Source organism: Littorina saxatilis, linkage group LG12 (genome assembly GCF_037325665.1).
Source record: "Littorina saxatilis isolate snail1 linkage group LG12, US_GU_Lsax_2.0, whole genome shotgun sequence".
Taxonomy (NCBI): Eukaryota; Metazoa; Mollusca; class Gastropoda; order Littorinimorpha; family Littorinidae; genus Littorina; species Littorina saxatilis.
This window is the reverse complement of record NC_090256.1, coordinates 69,397,918-69,420,117: the sequence shown is the minus strand read 5'-3', so window position 1 is coordinate 69,420,117 and position 22,200 is coordinate 69,397,918. Positions and strand designations below refer to the sequence as shown.

Here is a 22,200-nt window from a genome sequence, read left to right as displayed (position 1 = left end):
ACCCGCTTAGGTACGCCGATCAGATAGAAAGAATGAAACAACACATCGAGGCGTGTTGCCATGTCATGCTAGACTGCAGTGGCACACAGTGATGGTGAGCCGACCACGCCTACATAACACGCCTGACGCTGCTGACGGACACGGACTTCACGGACTTCACGTTCCACCAGGAACACTCTTCTTCGTTGACCCAGATCTACACTATTCGTTTTGTTGAACTTTCCCCAACTGTGCCTTCTATCTATATATATATACGACTTGTGTCTGTGTGTCTGTGTGTCTGTGTGTGTGTCTGTGTGTGAGTTCGCGATGCACGGCCAAAGTTCTCGATGGATCTGCTTCAAATTTGGTGGGCATATTCAGGTAGACCCGGGACAGGACACAACCTGGTCGATATTTCAACACGTGCTCTCAGCGCGCAGCGCTGAACCGATTTTGTGCGCGCTGAACCGACTTTGGTTCCACCTCAGCTACCCGGGCCCCCATACCGACACACCAAAGCCAAAGTTCTCGGTGGATCTTTTTCAAATTTGGACACCGTATTCAGCTACACCCCGGACACAATATCATCGATGAGATATTTCAACACGTGCTCTCAGCGCGCAGCGCTGAACCGATTTTGGTTTTTGTGTTCATTTCACCATTATAAGTAACTCTTCCTTATCTTCTCATCTTCTCCAGGTTTTCAGCGTTTACCTCCCTTCCTTCGTATGGTGCACTATAGTATGAGTGCAGCGTCTTCGGATATTCCCGGCGTTCTGTTACTATTTTTAGAAGGTCACCGCAGTGTCCAGAACGTAAATTGGACCCGTAAATTATCCTCACTGTAAAAGTGCAAAGGTCGAATCAATTTATAGCCACGCGAAAAATACACTGTCATCTATCTCTCTATAGATACGGCTTCTCTGTGTTTGTGTGTGTGTGTGTGTGTGTGTGTGTGTGTGTGTGTGTGTGTGTCTCTATGTGAGCAACACCTGGGGATTGTTCAGTTCTGTTTGTGATGTGGTCTGGCGGCTTTTGTGTATTTGTATGTACTGGCCTTCCTTTGAGAAGCCATAACAGTTCAAAAGGGCTTACAGATAAGCTATAAATTGCTCAATCCTGTTTGAGTGGAGTTCGCCTCCAAAGGTGATTAACACGGTTACATTCGTCGACAAGGATGGGACTCGATATGGTCAGGAATGGCATTATGGCCACTGAATCATTTTCGTGCTGTTCCCATTCCACGAATCTGGGAGGGACCTAAGCTTGGCGGGTCCATTGTTCGGACCCGGCGAAGCCGGCGTACGGCTCTAAGTACTTCTTCCCGGCGAAGCCGGCAACCCGGCAAAGCGGGTATTCATTCTAGTCGTGAAATATATATCGAGAAAAAACTCTGTTGACAAACAATCGAACAATCAACAATAACATGGCATACCATGCTATACGACTAACGATACACATGTTATCGTTGTCCTGTTGCGTTTCGTTCTTTATCATTTTCTTTTCTTTTTTTCCTTTTGCTTTTTTTTTCTCTTGTCGAAAAAGTTGTAAGCTGAAAGAATTATAAAAAAAAAAATATAAAAAAAATAAATAAATAAAATAAAAAAATAAAAAGAATCTTAATTTAGCCAAAGGAAAATATTGAAATAACTTGCTAAAATAATATATCAGAATGGGGAACTTAAGTTCAGGTAGGAGGGCAGTATGTGCTTAAGCCTTGTTTGATCAATTGAGTAGAGCTATGCTTTGTGTTTTAGGCGCTTTAGTTGTTGGGCGTGGGAGGGGGGGGGGTCGGTGGGAGAGAGGATTGAGGGGTGGGAAGGAGGAAAGGGGATGAGGTTTTTAAAACAGATGTCCTATTTCAGCCTTATATATTGAGAGACACAGGGTGTATGCTGGCTTCCATTGAAGCGTGCAATGTTTATCTAAAAACTCATGGGGTTTCAGTTTGTGTTCGTTGACAAGGGTGTGTAGGTTGCGGAAATCTTGTTGGAGTGATTGGCAGCGGTCAAAGAGGTGTAAAAAAGATATATACTGTCCACATTCACAGAGACGGGGAAAGAACTTGTGAGCGCATCCATCCGTGCGAATTCTGGGAAGTATTTTAAGGAGGGGGGTGGGGAGTGTAGGCCTGTTTTGTTTTGTTTGTCGGGGCAGAATAAGCCAACCATGGGCATTGCCTTCTGTTTTTAATTCTGTTTCCCAGTGACACCAGGCAACTTTGGCCATTTTGTCTTTGTTAATTTTAAGTCATGAAATGCTGCTTGATCTGTGACAGCCTCGTTTGCTGCTCTGTCAGCCATATCATTGCCTCTGATCCCTGTGTGTGAGGGGATGTACATAAGGGTCAGTTCTGTCCCAGACGCAATGATCTGGTGACAGAGGAACAATATTTCCGTCTGAAGCTCTTCCCGGTTTCTGGAACCATTTTGGAGAGCAGTCAGAGCTGATTTTGAGTCGGAGAGAATCACGACTCTTGTTGGGGGTCGAGGGAGGTCATTGACATGGTGGCATGCTCTTAAGATGGCGTACATTTCTGCTGTGAAAATGGACACATCCTTGTTGAGTTTACATGTTTTAGTTATTTTGAGGTCAGGAATGACAAAAGCACAGCCAGCTTGGTCATCAATTTTTTTTTGAGCCGTCAGTAAAATATCTGTGAGAGAGAGAAAGAGAGAGAGAGAGAGAGAGAGAGAGAGAGAGTTTGTTTGTTTGCTTAACGCCCAGCCGACCACGAAGGGCCATATCAGGGCGGTGCTGCTTTGACATTTAACGTGCGCCACACACAAGACAGAAGTCGCAGCACAGGCTTCATGTCTCACCCAGTCACATTATTCTGACACCGGACCAACCAGTCCTAGCACTAACCCCATAATGCCAGACGCCAGGCGGAGCAGCCACTAGATTGCCAATTTTAAAGTCTTAGGTATGACCCGGCCGGGGTTCGAACCCACGACCTCCCGATCACGGGGCGGACGCCTTACCACTAGGCCAACCGTGCCGGTCTAGAGAGAGAGAGAGAGAGAGAGAGAGAGAGAGAGAGAGAGAGAGAGAGAGAGAGAGAGAGAGAGAGAGAGAGAGAGAGAGAGAGAGAGAGTGGAAGTGAACAGTTTTTAAGAAGTGTTTTGTAGTACATGTAGTGATAATTTTGTTTTGATAGCAGAGTGTACTTAAGTAAGTACTTAAAAAACAATAATGCACTTCTCTTTGTTTCTTTTGAAGCTCACTAAATATCAACTGTGTTCCACTGCTTAGTGCAACAGTCATCACTGTGTGTAAGATGTAACGTTTGACGTTGCTGATTCTGTTGTTGGACGAGGATACAACAGTCATCTGTGGGCGACATTTCAAGTAACCCCGGAGACACACAAAACATCTACAACAGTTTCACCAACATGGAGCTGACAATTCACAATCCGTCACCTTCATTGACAAGATCCGCACTCACTATTCTTCTCTTGTGCTGTTGCAACTGTCCTCTGGAAGCCATCAAACTGACGTCACCAGGAGCCAACCGCCTGGTCCTTCAGGTTGAGAGTCAACCGCGTCATCTGCACTCAGCTCACCCACAAGCTCTCCAGAGGCACCAACGTGACGTGAGGAGTTCGGTGCGAGTGAAGCAGTTCCATGTCACCTCCAAGCTCTCCTCGCGTTTCACCACAGTGACGATAGAGAGCGAGGTTGTCAACGTGGACCAGTCGAGAAGCAGGGAGATCAGCTTTCAAGTCCAAGTTCCCAAAGCGGCGTTTCTGTCCAACTTTTCCATGGTGGTCGACGGGGAAAAGCATATAGCGCAGGTAATAAAACACCTTTCTCTTTGATTGATCTAGATCTTGGCTTAATCGAGTGGTTCAGGTGTCAACGATGTTCCCGTTCTAGACCTTGGCTTAATCGAGTGGTTCAGGTGTCAACGATGTTCCCGTTCTAGACCTTGGCTTAATCGAGTGGTTCAGGTGTGAACGATGTTCCCGTTCGGTGAGCGTTCAAATGGAAGGGTGTTTGTACTGATGGTTTACGGGAGGCTTACTGTGCCTTTAACAGAAATGTATGCTTGAACTTAACTCGAGTGGTTCAGGTAGGTGTGAACGACTTTCTCTTCATTGAACATAAATGTGGGCTTGCACTTTACCCGTGTGTCACGAGTCTGAACACATTGTTGTCCATTTGAAAGAATTCCTGGCTAGAACCTAACTGAAGCGGCTCATGTTTGAATAACGTTTTCTTAATAGACATCTTGGTTTCAACTTAACTCAAGCTGCACACGTATCAACACCTTTCTGTTGATTGGATAGAATCTAACCCTAACTCTATTGTGGCTAAGATATCAACACCTTTCTGTTGATTGGATAGAATCTAACCCAAACTCTATTGTGTCTAAGATATGAACAACTTTCTTCTGTTGATTGGACAGAATCTTCGCTTGATATTAACTCTGTAGTGGCTAAGATATTAACAACTTTCTTCTGTTGATTGGATAGAATCTTGACATGTATACATGTATGAACAACTTCCTGTTCTGATGATAGAAATCTTGGCCACGGCTTCGCGTCACCGTCTGTTCTTTCTCACGGATTGCATGGAGTTAATGAACCTTGTTGGTGGAAGTTTTTTTGATATTGCAGATGCACCACCAGATAAAACATAAGTATTCCCCCCTCTGCTTCTTTACCTCTGTAAACTTGTAGAGCTAGTTATTTTTCGATAAACACCCAGCAACCAAACAAATAACGACCCAGCAACAGCCTGAATCCTCGATAGCGCAATGGGTTGAGAAGCTGTTCTGCGTCGGTACTACTTTTGCGACTGAAAAGTTCCGAACGCTCTAATGTACGAAGTATACATCTCTGGAGCAAACAATACAAACATACCGCATTTAAATTAACAACTACAGACTTGAACACATGAATCTCCATATAAAATCCATGAGTTTGGTTGTTTTCTGAATCTAGATCTGCTGTGCACAAACATTCATCACAAGCAAATTCCCAAGGCAAGTAACTCTCATACTTTGTCTAGCGACAAGAGTAGTTCTCCTTTCAAATTTCTTTTCACTCAGTTTCTTCGACAACAGACTGCAATCCGACGGTCAGTTTTCAACAATATTTCATTTAATAAACAGATCACACGCAACCAAATGCACACATCTTATCAATTTAAACAATATAAAGCGGTTTCATACACTATTTTCCCCAGAAAACTGAACTTCATACAGTTTTTAACGTTGGAACACGGGTGCAAAAGTTCGTCTGCTACTCCCATTTGACGAAAGAACATTATCCTAAGCGATACCAAAACATATACAGAACACACAATATCTGCCTTTGCCGCCACAGCAGAATAACAGCATATCTGTGTACTTGATTTTAGTCCAAAATAGGAAAACTGACAAGAAGTGTTAACAGAATGGAATGATTTGCACGGAACTTTACAACCGCGCATTAATCGATCGCCTGCGCAGGTTGACTGGTTGAGTGAATAGGATTCGATCAAACTTTCGCAAAAAAACCTCCTCTTTTCTTTGAATAACTGAAGAAAGGAGGAATAAAGAGGTTACACACCTCGTCTCAGTGATTATTAAAAATAATGGTCTCAGTTCGCGGTCATGAAAAAGCTCGCTAAAGCTCGCATTTTTCATGATCCGCAAACTTCGACCATTATTTTTAATAATCACTGAGACTCGGCATGTAACCTCTACATAATATGACTTTCTTTTGGTTTCAAGATAACTGTCAGTTGGCTTCAATATGACTTTCTGTTCGTTTGAAGGTGAATTTCTTTTTGGTTTTAAGGTGACTTTCTTTTTGGCTTCAAGATGACTTCTTTTTGGATATAGTTTGACTTTCTTTTGGCTTCAGTATGACTTTATTTTGGTTTCAAGATTACCTTCTTTTGACTTCAATATGACTTTCTTTTGGCTTGAAGATGACTCAGCTAACCTATCACTGTGCAGGTTCAGGAGAAGCGGGCGGCAGAGAGGCGGTACGAGGAAGCCAAGGAGAAGAAGCAGACAGCCGGGCACGTGAAGCAGTCCTCCCTACCCTTGGAGCGAGGCATGGAACTCTTTACCATCAGCGTCAACCTCGCCCCTCGAGGGACGGCCGTCTTTACCCTGGTCTACAAGTAAGTGTACATTGCACCTCGTAGCATGGAACTCTTTACCATCAGCGTCAACCCGGCTCCCCCCTCGAGGGACGGCCGTCTTTACCCTGGTCTACAAGTTAGTGTGACAGGAGCTGCCTGTCTGTCTGTCAATGTGTGAGTCTGGCTAAGCAGTAAGCCAGTGAGTTAATTTATAAATAATGGCTTCTATTTTAAGTTGGATTAAGAATTGGCATACATTTGTGAAAATAAAAAACAAATGAAAATTAAAAAAAGATTGAACAATTAAAGATTAAACAATAAAATAAAAAGACATGAAAATATGAACACCACTGCACACTGCCCTAAATCAGTCAAACACACACACATTAACACACACACACACACACACACACACACACACACACACACACACGCGCGCGCAATCACACACATACACACACACGCAAGCACACACACAGTGACACACGCCCTTACACACACACTGTCATGAAGTGGATTATGGTGCGAATAAAGGAGTTACTGTTATGTATTCGTGTTCTGCCCTATCTAATTAAACTGACTCTTCACTCTTCGTACTACACACTTGAACACAGAATTTGGGAGGACACAGACTTATTAATTCCTCACAAATTACAGCACAATTCTTCACCTCAAAACATCAATACCAATCAACCTCTCGAACACACAGTTCACACAATCTTATTGCAATCACTCAATACGTGTAATTAAATGATATACAGACACTATCTCAATTATAGATTACTGCACAAGATAAGGTGCTGACAGACACTCACGAGTTCGTATCACGTCTCACTGCATGTCGTCATTTACACATCCTTGTGCCGCTGAATCCATGTAGATGATGATTTCCCAGAAACTCTCCTTATAGATGCCAACATGCACCTTTCACGTTTCTCCCCGAGAAACACTTTCGCCATTAGCGAAAAGAACCGTCGTCTCTACGACCGGTAACGATGGAGACTCCTCCGTCCAGCCATCTGCGCCGATGTGGTCTCTTTCGCCACCATTGTTCTGCGCTCTCCCGTGTGAGGTCCGCCCCTCGTACACTCCATGGAAACTCCTCATGGAAACTCCTAAAGAATTAACCCAAGTCTTAATACAACATTCTCTTAAACCATCTCTTCTTTCTAAACAGTCATGTATCACCTCTCTCGTTCACTCTACATTCACATTCCGTCCACAGTCAATACCCAAGCTATACTTAATCCATGAATCACTTTTCATTAATGACACTACCATACATAGCATTACTGTCTTAAACCTAACATAAATGCGTAACAACATTTATGTTCAAGAATTTCCCAACAAAAACCGTAATACAATCACAACAAGAATTCTCTTAAAACTTCACACTAGAATTTAGTGCACTTTGCATACACTACCATTTACATTCCAGCTATGTATTCAAGCTTCAAAAAAAACCCATAGTAAATCATTTACCTTACGAGACCCGTCTCTTGAAAGAGAGCTTGTTCCCTGAACAAGACCGACACACGCTTTCAACCTTCCTGGTCGAAAATCTTAGGCGCTGTAATGTTCCCAGTTCATAGCCAGCTATATTTCTCAAACTTGTAAACACAACTCATGTCAAGCTAAAGCTATTTCCTCGTGCAACACACAAAACCCGTGACATCCTTCTAACCTGTCCCTACGCATCGCAATTCAATCTTTAGGGAGGTTAAAATCACGACGTGTTTCACATCACAAATATCCTACTCACATCTTTGTGACACACACAGTCACACACACACACACACACACACACACACACACACACACACACACACACACACAAACACACACACACACCCCTCTATTTTATTGATCCAAGTCTCGAAGTACATCTAATCAAATATTGACTGAGTATAATGTCTCGGGTCGTCATTGATTCGTCATCTGTTGTGTTGATTTTAGTGAGTTGTTAGAGAGACGAGGGGGGACATACAGACAGAGATTGTTGATTGATACGTCATCTGTTGTGTTGATTTCAGTGAGTTGTTAGACAGAGATTGGTCATTGATACGTCATCTGTTGTGTTGATTTCAGTGAGTTGTTAGAGAGACGAAGGGGGACATACAGACAGAGATTGGTCATTGATACGTCATCTGTTGTGTTGATTTCAGTGAGTTGTTAGAGAGACGAGGGGGGACATACAGACAGAGATTGTTGATTGATGCGTCATCTGTTGTGTTGATTTCAGTGAGTTGTTAGACAGAGATTGGTCATTGACACGTCATCTGTTGTGTTGATTTCAGTGAGTTGTTGGAGAGACGAAGGGGGACATACAGACAGAGATTGGTCATTCAACCAGGGAGCATCGTGGCCAACATGTCAGTACATGTCTCCTTTGCCGAGCGCCAGGGGTTCAAGTCCTTCGCCTACAAGCTACCAGGCAGCGACACTGAGTTGACCTCAAGCTCTCCTCGAGATGGGGTCAGTTGAAACAATAAAGAACTTACCCTTGTTGTTTTTTTTAACTGTTTTTAAATGTTCATTTATTTAGTTATTTGATTTGGTTTATTCTTTTATATATATATATATATATATATATATATATATATATATATATATATATATATATATATATATATATATATATATCCCATGACCTCCCTTCTTTGTCTCTGTTACTTCAGTATGGGTATATATGTTGTATTTTTATAGCTCAATAAATACATCATGGACTCCAAAAAATATATGATAGTGCAGATTCCGATTTGGGCAAAGAACTACTTTCCTCCCGACCTTTGACCTCGCGCCGAACAATGTGACACATTTGTATGAAGTTCCAAAATCGTATTGCACGGCTCAGAAAACCATATCAGTTGCACGCAAAAATGAATCTCAGAACTGATCTGATGTATGAGATGCAATAAGCAAACGTTTCTTTCATTATGAAAGCAATGCAGGTCGAAAAAAACGAACATTCAACTTTCAAGATAACCAGATGCTAGCGAACCAAAACAAAAACACGAGTACCCTCCCTTGCATCGTTAGCAGACGACTTTTGAGAATCTGTCGGTAGTGTGTTTTGGTGTGCGTCTTCAGTTTCTCTGGCAGTGTCGGTGTGGGAACTGACAGAAGCTAGGGAGCACAGATAATAGAAGCCCTGTCACATAGACTAATCACACAATCAATACACATTTGGCTCATGTTTTAAATGACAGTTTCGAGTTTGTTAATCAAACTCAAAGCAACAACACTGTCACTGGTGACATGCGCAGCGAGACCGAGAAGCGTCCTTTACCTGGCACGGTTGGGCTTCGCTATCAAACATCGGCTGTTTCACGTGTTTTGCGAGCAAGTCTACTCTTTTGCCTGGCTCTGCAGTAAGTCCACATTGGCGATGAAGGTAACCAAGAACTTAACATGTGTGTATTTTTCCGTAATCCAGTCATATTCCTTCAAACTGCAATCAATCGGCGGTGACAGACGTGTCGGTCGCGTTTTCCTCACACCCATACCAGTTTAAGTTCATCCATGCAAACACACTCGCAAAACAGTTTATCACGTAGATACATTTCAAATAGGGAGCAAATGGTTAAACCTAAACCTACATATTTGTTCCCTAAAATTTGCTTCTCTGTCAATAAGCCTAATTACACACGTTCGAGAAAAACAACGTGGAATCGATTCTGAATCGAGTAAGCCAAATGGGTCCCAAACCCGTTTCGCCCGTTCTGCCGACCTGAAACGCAAAACAAAAGAATTGTGCGCTTCAACTAAATTAATTTCTATACGACTTCATTACTTTCTTGCAACTTATGAACCTTTACTTAAAGCTTTTAAATGGTCTGAAAGTAGTGTTACCGCGTACTTATCGATGCACTCATTCGTTTTATTTTTTCAGCGACGGTCACTTAGTTTAAGGTTGCAAAAGGGCTAAGTCTCGCTGGCAACACTGTTTTACCCTGCACAGATCGCAACAGTGCCGCTAGTAGTCTACACTTTGTGTTTGATGGTAGAATGGGATATACAGATTACAACACTCGTGGTTTTTTATATGGCTTGTATTTCAGTCAAGACCCAGCGGGAATATCAATCGAGAGCCACTCGCCAGAGGCTCGTGTCTCCCGATGATATTCATCCGCTGGGTCTTGACTGAAATACAAGCCATATAAAAAACCACTCGTGTTGTAACCTATACATATATATATATGGGGAGATTTATATAGCGCTTGACGTTCTCTAAACGCTTTTCTAAGACCCTACCCTATTTAGTTTTGACATGGTTTTGCCACACAAACATCTGACGACTACCTACGTTTTGTTTACATGTGTTTTTAATATTTTGGTCAGGATGTTATATTTGCCATTGGAACTGACACGTTTTGTCCGTGCCTCGCTTTTCCTCCGTGTCCTCGGTGTCACCTGTCACCTTCACTTTCCTCTGTCTTTACACTGACACAGATGATTACGAATAAACAGCACTAAAATAAGACAGGGGCACCAGTAATGAGTATGCAAATCGATGAAGATAAATCTCTCTCTCCCTCACTCTTGCTCTCTCGCACGCGCGCGCTCTTTCTCTCTCTCTCTCTTCTCCTTTTTATATTTAGTCAAGTTTTGACTAAATGTTTTAACATAGACGGGGAATCAAGACGAGGGTGTGGTGTATGTATGTGTGTGTGTGTGTGTGTGTGTGTGTGTGTGTGTGTGTGTGTGTGTGTGTGTGTGTGTAGCGATTCAGAGAAAACTATTGGACAGATCTTCATGACACTTCACATGAAAGTTCCTGGGAATGGTATCCCCACACGTTGTTCTCTCTCAATTTTTCGATAAATGTCATGGAAAACATCATATCCGGCTTTTTGTGAAAGTTGAGGTGGCACTGTCATGTCACGCCTTCAGTTTTTAGGCAAAATGGTTGAAAGTTTGGTCAAGTAATCTTCGACAAAGCCCGGACTTTGGTATAGCTTGGAGGCTTTAAAATTAATTAATGAGTTTGCATATTAATGTTGTCATTAAAATCCCTTTTTCGCAAACAGATTTTAAATTGTTTGCATTGTATTCTTCATCTTCTCCTAAATTCAAAAATATATACATATGTCATGTTTACCCTGAAACTGTGCTCTGAATGAAAAGAAATAGGTTCAGTAAGTATTTCGGGCGCGTGCTTCGCGGCGGCGAGCGTGACCCGTCTCGGTCTTCGGTTTGGTTAGCCGAGACTATCTGAATGTAGTCTCGGCGATGATTGGTTTGTGGTGCTGATCTTGACTAAATGTTTTTATATCGCTTCACGCGACTTGTTCTTTCTCTCTTTCTCTCGCGAAAACACACACAGTGACACACACACACACACACACACACACAAACACACAAACACACACAAACACACAGACGCACACACACACACACACACACACACACACACACACACACACACACACACTTTGCTTCTACCCACACACACACACACACAAGCGCGCTCACAAACTAAACTGTATCGTCATTCTCCACAGACTGAGGTGAGGGCGAGGCCAGACTCGAGAGAACTCATCTTCTGCCCCACAGTTGAGATGCAGCGTGGCTTTGACGTTCAGAGAGGCATCCACGGCGAGGTGGTCGTCCTCTACAGCCTGCAGGACGAGCCTCAGGGAGGCAGCGTCATCGTCCAGGACGACTACTTCGCCCACTTCTTCGCCCCACCAGGCCTCGACCCCCTCCCCAAGAACATCCTCTTCGTCATCGACATCAGTGGTTCCATGAGCGGCGCTAAGATCGAGCAGGCCAAGCAAGCTTTGCTAAAGATCCTTGACAACCTGAGGGACCGGGATACCTTCAACATCCTGCTGTTCAACAGCGGCGTGGAGGTGTGGGCAGAGTCACCAAGGAGCACTTTGAGTGTGGAGATAGAAAAGGCGAAACGGTTTGTAAAATATGAACTGGTTGCCAATGGAGCGACTAACATCCACCTTGCCTTAACGAGAGGTCTGGAAGTTCTGCTCAAAAACAGCGAGCAGAACTCTCGTAAGACGGCTGACATCATCGTTTTCTTAACCGACGGTGAGCCAACGTCGGGCATCGTTGACACTAATCAAATCGTCCGTGACGTAACTAGAAAAAACGGAGGAAGATCTTCCATCTTCTCGCTAGGTTTCGGCTTTGACCTCAACTTCGATTTGATCACCCAAGTGTCAGATGGGAACCGCGGCTTTGCTCGCAGGGTCTATGCGGACAACGATGCAGAGGAACAGCTGACGACTTTCTACGAGGAGATAAGCACCCCCACTCTCCGTGACGTCATGGCGACGTACAGCAGTGACGTTGTGGACACCCTCCTTCTCACCGACACCACCTTCCCCCTCTTCTTCCAGGGAAGGGAGATCATCGTGGCGGGCAGGACCAAGATGGCGGGCGGTACTGGCCTCGTCTCTCTAGGCGCCGCGCTGCACGCCACAGGGGCTGAAGGAGCTGTGGATTTCGTGGTGCCTGCGGGCAAAGTGGAGGTGTTGAGCCAGGCGGGGGAGGAGGATGGGGTGACGGAGAAACTGTGGGCCTACATGAAGATCAAGAGTCTGCTGAAGAAGATGGACATGACGTCGTCTGTAGCGGAGAAAACCAGGACCAGGGAACAGGCTCTCCGCATGGCCTTGACCCACGGCTTCGTCACTCCGCTGACGTCATTCAGCCTCGTGGTGGACATCAACCAATCGCATCACGCGCAGGATGATAGGTGGTCTGCCTGGACCCCACCTAGGCCACAACGGACATACTCGCCGCCCCCTCGGGCATACTCACCGCGCCCTCGGGCATACTCACCGCGCCCTCGGGCATACTCGCCGCCCCCTCGGGCATACTCGCCGCTCCCTCGGGCATACTCGCCGCCCCCTCGGGCATACTCGCCGCCCCCTCGGGCAAACTCACCGTCCGCTCGGGCAAACAAAAGCCCCTCGCGTGTCTTTGCTTCTGATGTTAACAATGCACGGCGCGAGAGCAGTCAATCGTATCGTGACTTAGATCCTGATTTCTTAGAACAACTTCGTTCGTCCAGTCCGCAGAAAAGGGCTGGTATGCCTCGTGCATCTTCTTCAATTGCTTCCAGCTCCAGGCGGATGTCAGGGTTCTGGTTAGGCATTGCCATTGTCATCTTCCTGTCACCGGTGGGTTTACCTCCATTTTTTGTTTAATAAAAAAAAGAGGTATTGATACATTTCAGTGACGCGACTGTGACGACACTTTTCAAAGTTGTTGTTTAAAAGAGCCGGAAGTTTGTGTGGATCCCCCAAACAAACTGGAAAATGGGAAGCCGAGACTAACAATGGCGGCCACAATGCCCTTAGTCCCAAACCCTATTGCAAGTAGTGAATAAGTTGCCCCCAAAACAACGCTACCTACTAAAATGCTACTAACTCCTGAATTCAGCAAATTACTTTATATTTGATGTACAATATTTTGAGATTTGTGTGATGAGTAAACAAGTCTAAAGGTTGCATGGTATATTGTCTGACTTTTATTGCTCTTTCAAAAAATGTATTCGAAACTCGGGGATTGACTCAAAAGAGTTGGCCACACTTACCCAATATTCACCCTCAAAATGTTTACCTGTTGATGTTTTTGAAGGGCCTCGAATACCATAACCACCATCAGACAATATATGAGTTGAAACAGCAATTACAGGAGTCTGGAGGGTCCAAGTCTGATGAGTGTGGTTAACACTGCTTAGCGTCAAACCTTCTACTGTAGAGACAATCTCCGAAGTTCAATAATAATGTTTTGAAGCATAAAGATCAAACCACTTGACCTACATACTTGACGTTTTGTGAAATTATTATTACACATTTCAAGCAAATGTACACCGTAGATGAAGAAGTTCGCTCCACACATGTGGGAGTTATTGGCATTTTAGAGGGTGACATTTAGTGTGTGTGGGGGGGGGGGGGGATCACCGTGTTTGTCAGGGAGTCCCTCGTTGCCGTTGGTAAATGGCAAGCAAATATGTGCGGAACATGCGAACTGACAAATTGCAGACAGTTTCGTTTTGCTGGCAACACTGAAGGTATGTGCAGTCATCCGTTGGATGGTTGTGATGATGGTTGTGATGATGGTTGTGATGATGGTTGTGATGATGTTCGTGATGATGGTTGTGATGATGTTTGTGATGATGTTTGTGATGATGGTTGTGATGATGTTTGTGATGATGTTTGTGATGATGTTCGTGATGATGGTTGTGATGATGTTTGTGATGATGTTTGTGATGATGGTTGTGATGATGTTTGTGATGATGGTTGTGATGATGGTTGTGATGATGGTTGTGATGATGGTTGTGATGATGGTTGTGATGATGGTTCTGATGATGTTTGTGATGATGGTTGTGATGATGTTTGTGATGATGGTTGTGATGATGTTTGTGATGATGTTTGTGATGATGGTTGTGATGATGGTTGTGATGATGGTTGTGATGATGGTTGTGATGATGGTTGTGATGATGGTTGTGATGATGGTTGTGATGATGGTTGTGATGATGTTTGGATTGTTTATATCCTCACCTGTGTCAAAATGATAAATCGAAGCCTCTGTATAGCTGTGGGACGCGCTGCAACTTTAACCCGTTCACCCCAAGTATTGCACACAACAGGCACTGCAACTTTAACCCGCTCACCCCAGGTATTGCACACAACAGGCACTGCAACTTTAACCCGCTCACCCCAGGTATTGCACACAACAGGCACTGCAACTTTAACACGCTCACCCCAGGTATTGCACACAACAGGCACTGCAACTTTAACCCGCTCACCCCAAGTATTGCACACAACAGGCACTGCAACTTTAACCCGCTCACCCCAAGTATTGCACACAACAGGCACTGCAACTTTAACCCGCTCACCCCAAATATTGCACACAACAGGCACTGCAACTTTAACCCGCTCACCCCAAATATTGCACACAACAGGCACTGCAACTTTAACCCGCTCACCCCAAGTATTGCACACAACAGGCACTGCAACTTTAACCCGCTCACCCCAAGTATTGCACACAACAGGCACTGCAACTTTAACCCGCTCACCCCAAGTATTGCACACAACAGGCACTGCAACTTTAACCCGCTCACCCCAAATATTGCACACAACAGGCACTGCAACTTTAACCCGCTCACCCCAAATATTGCACACAACAGGCACTGCAACTTTAACACGCTCACCCCAGGTATTGCACACAACAGGCACTGCAACTTTAACCCGCTCACCCCAAGTATTGCACACAACAGGCACTGCAACTTTAACCCGCTCACCCCAAGTATTGCACACAACAGGCACTGCAACTTTAACCCGTTCACCCCAAGTATTGCACACAACAGGCACTGCAACTTTAACCCGTTCACCCCAGGTATTGCACACAACGGGCACTGCAACTTTAACCCGCTCACCCCAAGTATTGCACACAACAGGCACTGCAACTTTAACCCGTTCACCCCAAGTATTGCACACAACAGGCACTGCAACTTTAACCCGCTCACCCCAAGTATTGCACACAACAGGCACTGCAACTTTAACCCGCTCACCCCAAGTATTGCACACAACAGGCACTGCAACTTTAACCCGCTCACCCCAAGTATTGCACACAGCATTGTTCGTTCAGTCACGTATTAGATGGATGCAGTAAATAGCCTGCTGATACCAAGCCGAGAAGTGGCGTGTTCACAGACTCCCCACTGAGTAGACTGAGTGTGCACATTTTAGCTATCGAACTTACACACGTGTTCGCTCCAAGCACCTGTTGTTTTTACTGAGAAGGAAGCAGCGCCAGTGGTTTTGTTTTGTTTGATTTCACTAGTTTTGTTTGGCTTCATTTCACTAGTTTTGTTTGGTTTGATTTCACTAGTTTAGTTTGGTTTGATTCCATTAGTTTGGTTTGGTTTGAGTTTTGACTCACCTGAGTAATTGGTGAGTATTAGGATTCATCATGTGTCCGTCCGTATGTCCGTCCATGGACAAAAAACTTAACATTTAGGTTATCTCGGATGTTTTCAAGCTAGACCTCTGAAACTTTGCATACTTTTAGGGTTTGATGATCTGACGAAGTGACCCCAGTTTGGTTGACCCTCGTGGGGTCACAGCGGGGTCATGTTCGTTTAATAAACACTTAACGTTTAGGTTATCTCTGATGTTTTTGAATCTAGACCTTGAAACTTTGCAAACTTCTAGGGTTTAACAATCTCCCGACTTGACTCAAGTTTGGTTGACCCTCGTCAACTTTTGGGGTCACAGGGGGTCATGTTCGATTCATAATAGCATCAAATTGACGTTATTTCATGTGTTTTTGAAGCTAGAGCTTTGAATGTTTGAACACTTTAAAGCCCGTCTTACACTGTGCCGAATATCCTTGCGAATATGAACATGTTGTATTCGGCAAAAAAAAGAGACGAATGGACAGGAAAAAATATTGAAAATTCGAAGCCTTACCGATCATTGCGAATGCATACAAATCCATATACGAATGTCTTGCGGATGTATTACGAACGTTGCGAGTGGTCTTGCGAGTGTTGCGAGTGCTTGCAAACATTTTACCAATAAAGCGATTATGCAATTCGCATTGTTCGTAATACTGCTCTTACACTGTGCCGAATTTCCCTTGCGAATAGAATTCACCAATAATTCGTAATGATCGGGACATGGTCGCAAGACATTCGTAAATGTTCTTAACCATTCGCCACCATTCGTCTCTTGTTGCGAATATTAGCAACATGCTCCTAATATTCGCAAGGAATGCATATTCTTCAGTATTCGCAAGCCATTCGTAATCATCGTAAAGGTATTCGTAGCGCTCGCAAGGCATTCGCAATGATCAGTACACATTCGCAAGCACTCGCAACTATTCGTAAGACATTCGCAAGAAATGTGTATATGAACATGTTGTATTTGGCAAAAAAAAGAGACTAATGGACAGGAAAAATATTGACCATTCGAAGCCTTACGAATCCTTGCGAATGTCTTACGAATGGTTGCGAGTGCTTGCGAATGTCTACTGATCATTGCGAATGCATACGAATCTATATTCGCAAGAATATTCGGCACAGTGTAAGACAGGCATAACGAATGTTTGCGAATGCCTTGCGAGCCTGACGAATACATTGCGATGATTACGAATGTTCGCAAGGATATTCAGCACAGTGTGAGACAGGCATAACGAATGGTTGCGAATGCCTTGCGAGCGTTACGAATACATTGCGATGATTACGAATGTCTTGCGAAATCTTACAAGTACGTTGCAAAAAGTTGAGAATATGACTTCTTTGCGAATATTAGGAACATGTTGCTAATGGTTAAGAACATTTACGAATGTCTTGCGACCATGTCCCGATCATTGTGAATTATTGGAAAATTCTATTCGCAAGGGCAATTCGGCACAGTGTAAGAGTAGCATAAGGGTTTGATCATCTGTCGGCATGACCCTAGTTTGTTTGACCCCCATCACATGTTGGGGTCAAAACGGGGTCATGTCAAGAAAGTCGATATATAACGGTTTGGAGTCTTCATTTTAAGCCCATTTTTCAATCAAACACAACAAAAACATATATTTTCGGATACAGGAGGCAATACAAAATACAATGATGTCACCTTTGTGATTCAAATATCGGCTTTTAAGAAATCGACCAAAAAATGGCTAAGTGTTAGTGATAATTTCATTAACGCATTTTTAAGATACTAAGCTGTAATGCAATCTCATAGTCTGCATGAAGTTGAAGATCATGTAACGAAAATTTCAAATAAAATGATGAAAAACTGTAGCCGTGAAAGTGACCTTGACTTGTGTCAGTGTGTGTGTGTGTGTGTGTGTGTGTGTGTGTGTGTGTGTGTGTGGCAGTATGTGTGTTTTGTCAGTGTGTGTGTGTGTGTGTGTGTGTGTGTGTGTGTGTGTGTGTTTGTAACTGGTACTGTGTAATCTTTTCTGGTGGATTTAGGTTACTGCAATGTCCCAGTCACTTCCAGACAAGACTGGTTGTAAGCGATACACAGTTACACACACACGCATGATTAATAATAATAATAATAATGCAAACTTTTATAGCGCTATTCTAGAAAAATGTCTACTCTTAGCGCTTTACAATACATACATCGACCAAGCATACTATACACGCACAGGCAAAGAAACCGACCAAACATAACCAACAAACTATACATGCACAGGCAAAGAAAGCGACCAAACATACAATACACGCACAGGCAAGATAACGACCAAACATAAACAAACATACTATGACCAAACATAACCAACATACTATACGCGCGCAGGCAAAGAGAACAATCAGCACATGTAATAATTACTGACAACTAATAATGCAGGCATACAATGACAGTCCAATACACAGCCTAAGCACAAGAACCACAGTAGGCTTCTATATAAAAACGTGTCAACGGTACTATTTGTTATGTTACATAATTATGTAATTTGATTTACTTCACCAAACTAAGTTTTGAGTTTTTTTACGTGAAAACTTTTTGATTCATTAACTATGATCAAGAGCTTAAAATGTAAGTCATCCTTTCACGGTTGTCTCGCATATGACGCGTGATTGTGCGTGAACACACATACAGGAAATGCACCTACAGGAATTGCACCTACAGGAAGTGAACATACGGGAAGTGTACCTACAGGAAATGCACATACAGGAAGTGTACCTACAGGAAATGCACCTACAGGAAAAATGGACCTTCAGCAATAAGTGTACCTACAGGAAATGCACCTACAGGAAAAATGGACCTTCAGCAATAAGTGTACCTACAGGAAATGCACCTACAGGAAGTGTACCTACAGGAAATGCACCTACAGGAAGTGTACCTACTTTAAGTCGAATTATTTTCCTTCTGCTGCACTGCTGCGGAAGCGGCTACAGTGACACCCCCCCCCCCCCCCTTCCATTTAGGACTCAAAATGTGAGAAAACCAGGTCTTAAAATGGAGGTACGTTTACAGAAGATATGAACAGCACATCTGAAAACACACACACACAAATAATATCTATGTAATCGTTATAACATTTGCTAAACATTTCTAAGCTCACTTAATAAATGTGTTTTTAAGCAGGCTACATGTGAGCATTATGAGCCGTCTTAAGGGAAGAATAAATAACAATCTAAAAGTTAACTGGACATCTGTACAGTCGTCGAAATGATACACACTAATATTGTTGCCTTTTCCTATTATTGAGCAATGGTGATCACAGAGAGAGACAGACAGAGACTCACAGAGAGATGGAGAGACAGAGACACAAAGAGAGACAGATGGAGAGAGACATACAGACAGATGGAGAGAGACAGAGACATACAGACAGATGGAGAGAGACAGAGACATACAGACAGATGGAGAGAGACAGAGACATACAGACAGATGGAGAGACAGAGACATACAGACAGATGGAGAGAGACAGAGACATACAGACAGATGGAGAGAGACAGAGACATACAGACAGATGGAGAGACAGAGAGAGACTAACAGACAGAGAGAGACAGGCAGAGAGACAGGCACAGAGAGACAGACAGACAGACAGACAGATGGAGAGACAGAGAGAGACTAACAGACAGAGACAGGCAGAGAGACAGACACAGAGAGACAGACAGACATACAGACAGACAGACAGATGGAGAGACAGAGAGAGACTAACAGACAGAGAGACAGACAGAGAGACAGACAGACACAGAGAGACAGACAGACAGAAACAGACAGACAAACAGACAGCAGTCAAACACAAGTACACTGGTCAAACTCCCACAATAGGCCTATATAATGTTGCTGCAACAGGACAGATCCCCGATGTCTATCTGATAACGCGCGTCAGTCACAGTTGGTTGAGCAGGTGGCCATATCTTCATTTGGATAGCCACTTGACTGACCCTCAGGCTTGTTTCCCTTCCCCGCGTCTCTTGTCTCACATACAGTGGCACCTCCCTTGTCTCACCTCTCTTGTCTCACAGTGGCACCTCTCTTGTCTCTCGAACAGTTGCACCTCTTTTGTCATTCGTTAAAAGTTGTGTATTTATACCCCTCTTGCTTTTAAAGTGGACACATCAGTAACTAGGTTAGATTTTACTGTTTCCATATTTCGGCAAACTGTCTTCTTCAGCATGTTATCATGAAAGTATGGACGGCACGTGATGTACAGTTTTTTTCAATTGTTTTTGATTTTACTCCTGATTTTTTAAGGTGAGAAGACTCCACCTGTCGGGCTGTTTTGGCAAGGCTCGTAAGCTGAGATCTCACTTCAAACCGCGAACAACATAACACTGACATGATTGTATCCTATTCGCTCCGTTGCAGATTAAGTCATGGATACCGGGTCCGGAGATACGCATCATTGCCTCGAGGGGTGTATCGCACCACACATCTCTAGTGTCCACACATGACTAGACGCAGGCCTTTCTCACCTGCTGATTGACTTCTGGACCTTACCTCTGTGTCAGCAGCCAGACAGCGTGGACACGTTTTGTGCAGGTGTGTCCAGATTGTCTCTGTTCAGGTGGGTAAAGTTTTTCTCTGTGCAGGTGTTTAATGTTTTTCTCTGTGCAGGTGTTTAATGTTTTTCTCTGTGCAGGTGTTTAATGTTTTTCTCTGCGTATTTTGTTCATGAGGTTGGTCTTTTTTTTGCGTTGAGGGAAAGAGTTTAAAGCCCAATTCCTTCCGTCACAGCAACTCCGTACCATGGTTGAACATGTTGATATTGTACTAAGCTATTATGTAGATGTTTGTAGCACGCGCTGTTTTTAAATGTTATAACTGTTCTTAGTGTATATGCTTTGAAGCAGCCGACAGCGGAATAAACGTTTCCTACTATACGCGTGAAGCTAAAGAATCATCATTTGATTGGCTGGTCATTGCTACAACCATCTTGGGAACATTCTACAATAAGTCACAGCATCATTTGATTTTCAGGTCATTATTACAACCATCTTGGGAACATTCTACAATAAGACATTCTGCATCAACATTCTACATCGTTTCTTTTTCTTCTTTTTAATTTGTGTGTGTGTGTATCTTCTTTGTTGACTGTAAAGGCCAGTGGGTGGTGTGTGTATCTTCTTTGTTGACTGTAAAGGCCAGTGGGTGGTGTGTGTATCTTCTTTGTTCACTTTAAAGGCCAGTGGGTGGTGTGTGTATCTTCTTTGTTCACTTTAAAGGCCAGTGGGTGGTGTGTGTATCTTCTTTGTTCACTTTAAAGGCCAGTGGGTGGTGTGTGTATCTTCTTTGTTCACTTTAAAGGCCAGTGGGTGGTGTGTGTATCTTCTTTGTTCACTTTAAAGGCCAGTGGGTGGTGTGTGTATCTTCTTTGTTGACTGTAAAGGCCAGTGGGTGGTGTGTGTATCTTCTTTGTTCACTGTAAAGGCCAGTGGGTGGAGGCGGTGGCACGTGTAAAAGCCTAGGTCCCACTATCACCAATATTTTGGCGAACGACAACGAGTTACTACGATTTTGCCACAACGATGTTTACCACGAATGATTGCAAAAATTCGGCCGAACAAAAACGAAGTATTACGAACCACAACGACCTCGGCGATTTTCTCCACGAATCCCAAATCGTTGTAGTTCGCCGTCAAAATTCGTCACAGTGGGACCTGGGCTTAATGTTTGTGACGGTTCCCGCAGAAATGGAGGCGCCTTTAAAGGCACAGACGAACTTCTAAAACTTAAACCAGACTAATACAGTTTTTTTTAATTTTTATTTTTTTTAATTCTCACATCTGCCAAGGTGTTACAAGTGATAAGAACACCCCTCCACTTTCACCCATACCAAACATCACCATCCCGACTGCTTCCTGTGCCCAGTGACACTTTGTTGATGAAATCATTTCACACATTGCCCCAGTATCCGTTCTGGAATCAATTCATGACAATTTCGTACAGTGCACAGAGAGAACCCAACCTGTTGATTTATGGCACTTGTTCCGGTGGAGGATTGGTCTTATCCCGATTTAAAGCCTGACCAGATTTGAGATGGTGAGTCGACGTGTTTTTTTTGTGTGTGTGTTTTTTGTATAGCTGTGCGATGCCAACTTGGTTGTTCTGTCCCCAGAACTAGTGCCTATTTGGGACATGACGTGGTAATAAACTAGGCTTTTTCTTTTTTTCTTCTTTTTTTTCTTTCTTCTTTTTTTAAAATTTT

At 43.6% G+C, this 22,200-nt stretch overlaps 1 protein-coding gene across 1 annotated transcript; it reads left to right on the top strand.

The window, feature by feature from the left end:
- The first annotated feature begins 3,239 nt into the window (after positions 1 to 3,239).
- On the top strand, positions 3,240 to 13,909 carry LOC138982649 (inter-alpha-trypsin inhibitor heavy chain H2-like). Its single transcript, XM_070355973.1, has 4 exons — positions 3,240 to 3,779; positions 5,933 to 6,102; positions 8,361 to 8,538; positions 11,568 to 13,909. The coding sequence occupies exons 1-4, from the start codon at positions 3,378 to 3,380 to the stop codon at positions 13,233 to 13,235; spliced, it is 2,418 nt and encodes an 805-aa protein (XP_070212074.1). The 5' UTR covers positions 3,240 to 3,377; the 3' UTR covers positions 13,236 to 13,909.
- The last annotated feature ends 8,291 nt before the right edge of the window (positions 13,910 to 22,200 follow it).

Coding starts and splice junctions, on each gene's coding strand:
- LOC138982649 (XM_070355973.1), top strand. CDS start 3,378: ATGGAGCTGACAATTCACAATCCGTCACCTTCATTGACAAGATCCGCA. Junction 6,103..8,360: donor GTCTTTACCCTGGTCTACAA/GTAAGTGTACAT, acceptor TGTTGATTTCAG/TGAGTTGTTGGAGAGACGAA. Junction 8,539..11,567: donor CAAGCTCTCCTCGAGATGGG/GTCAGTTGAAAC, acceptor CATTCTCCACAG/ACTGAGGTGAGGGCGAGGCC.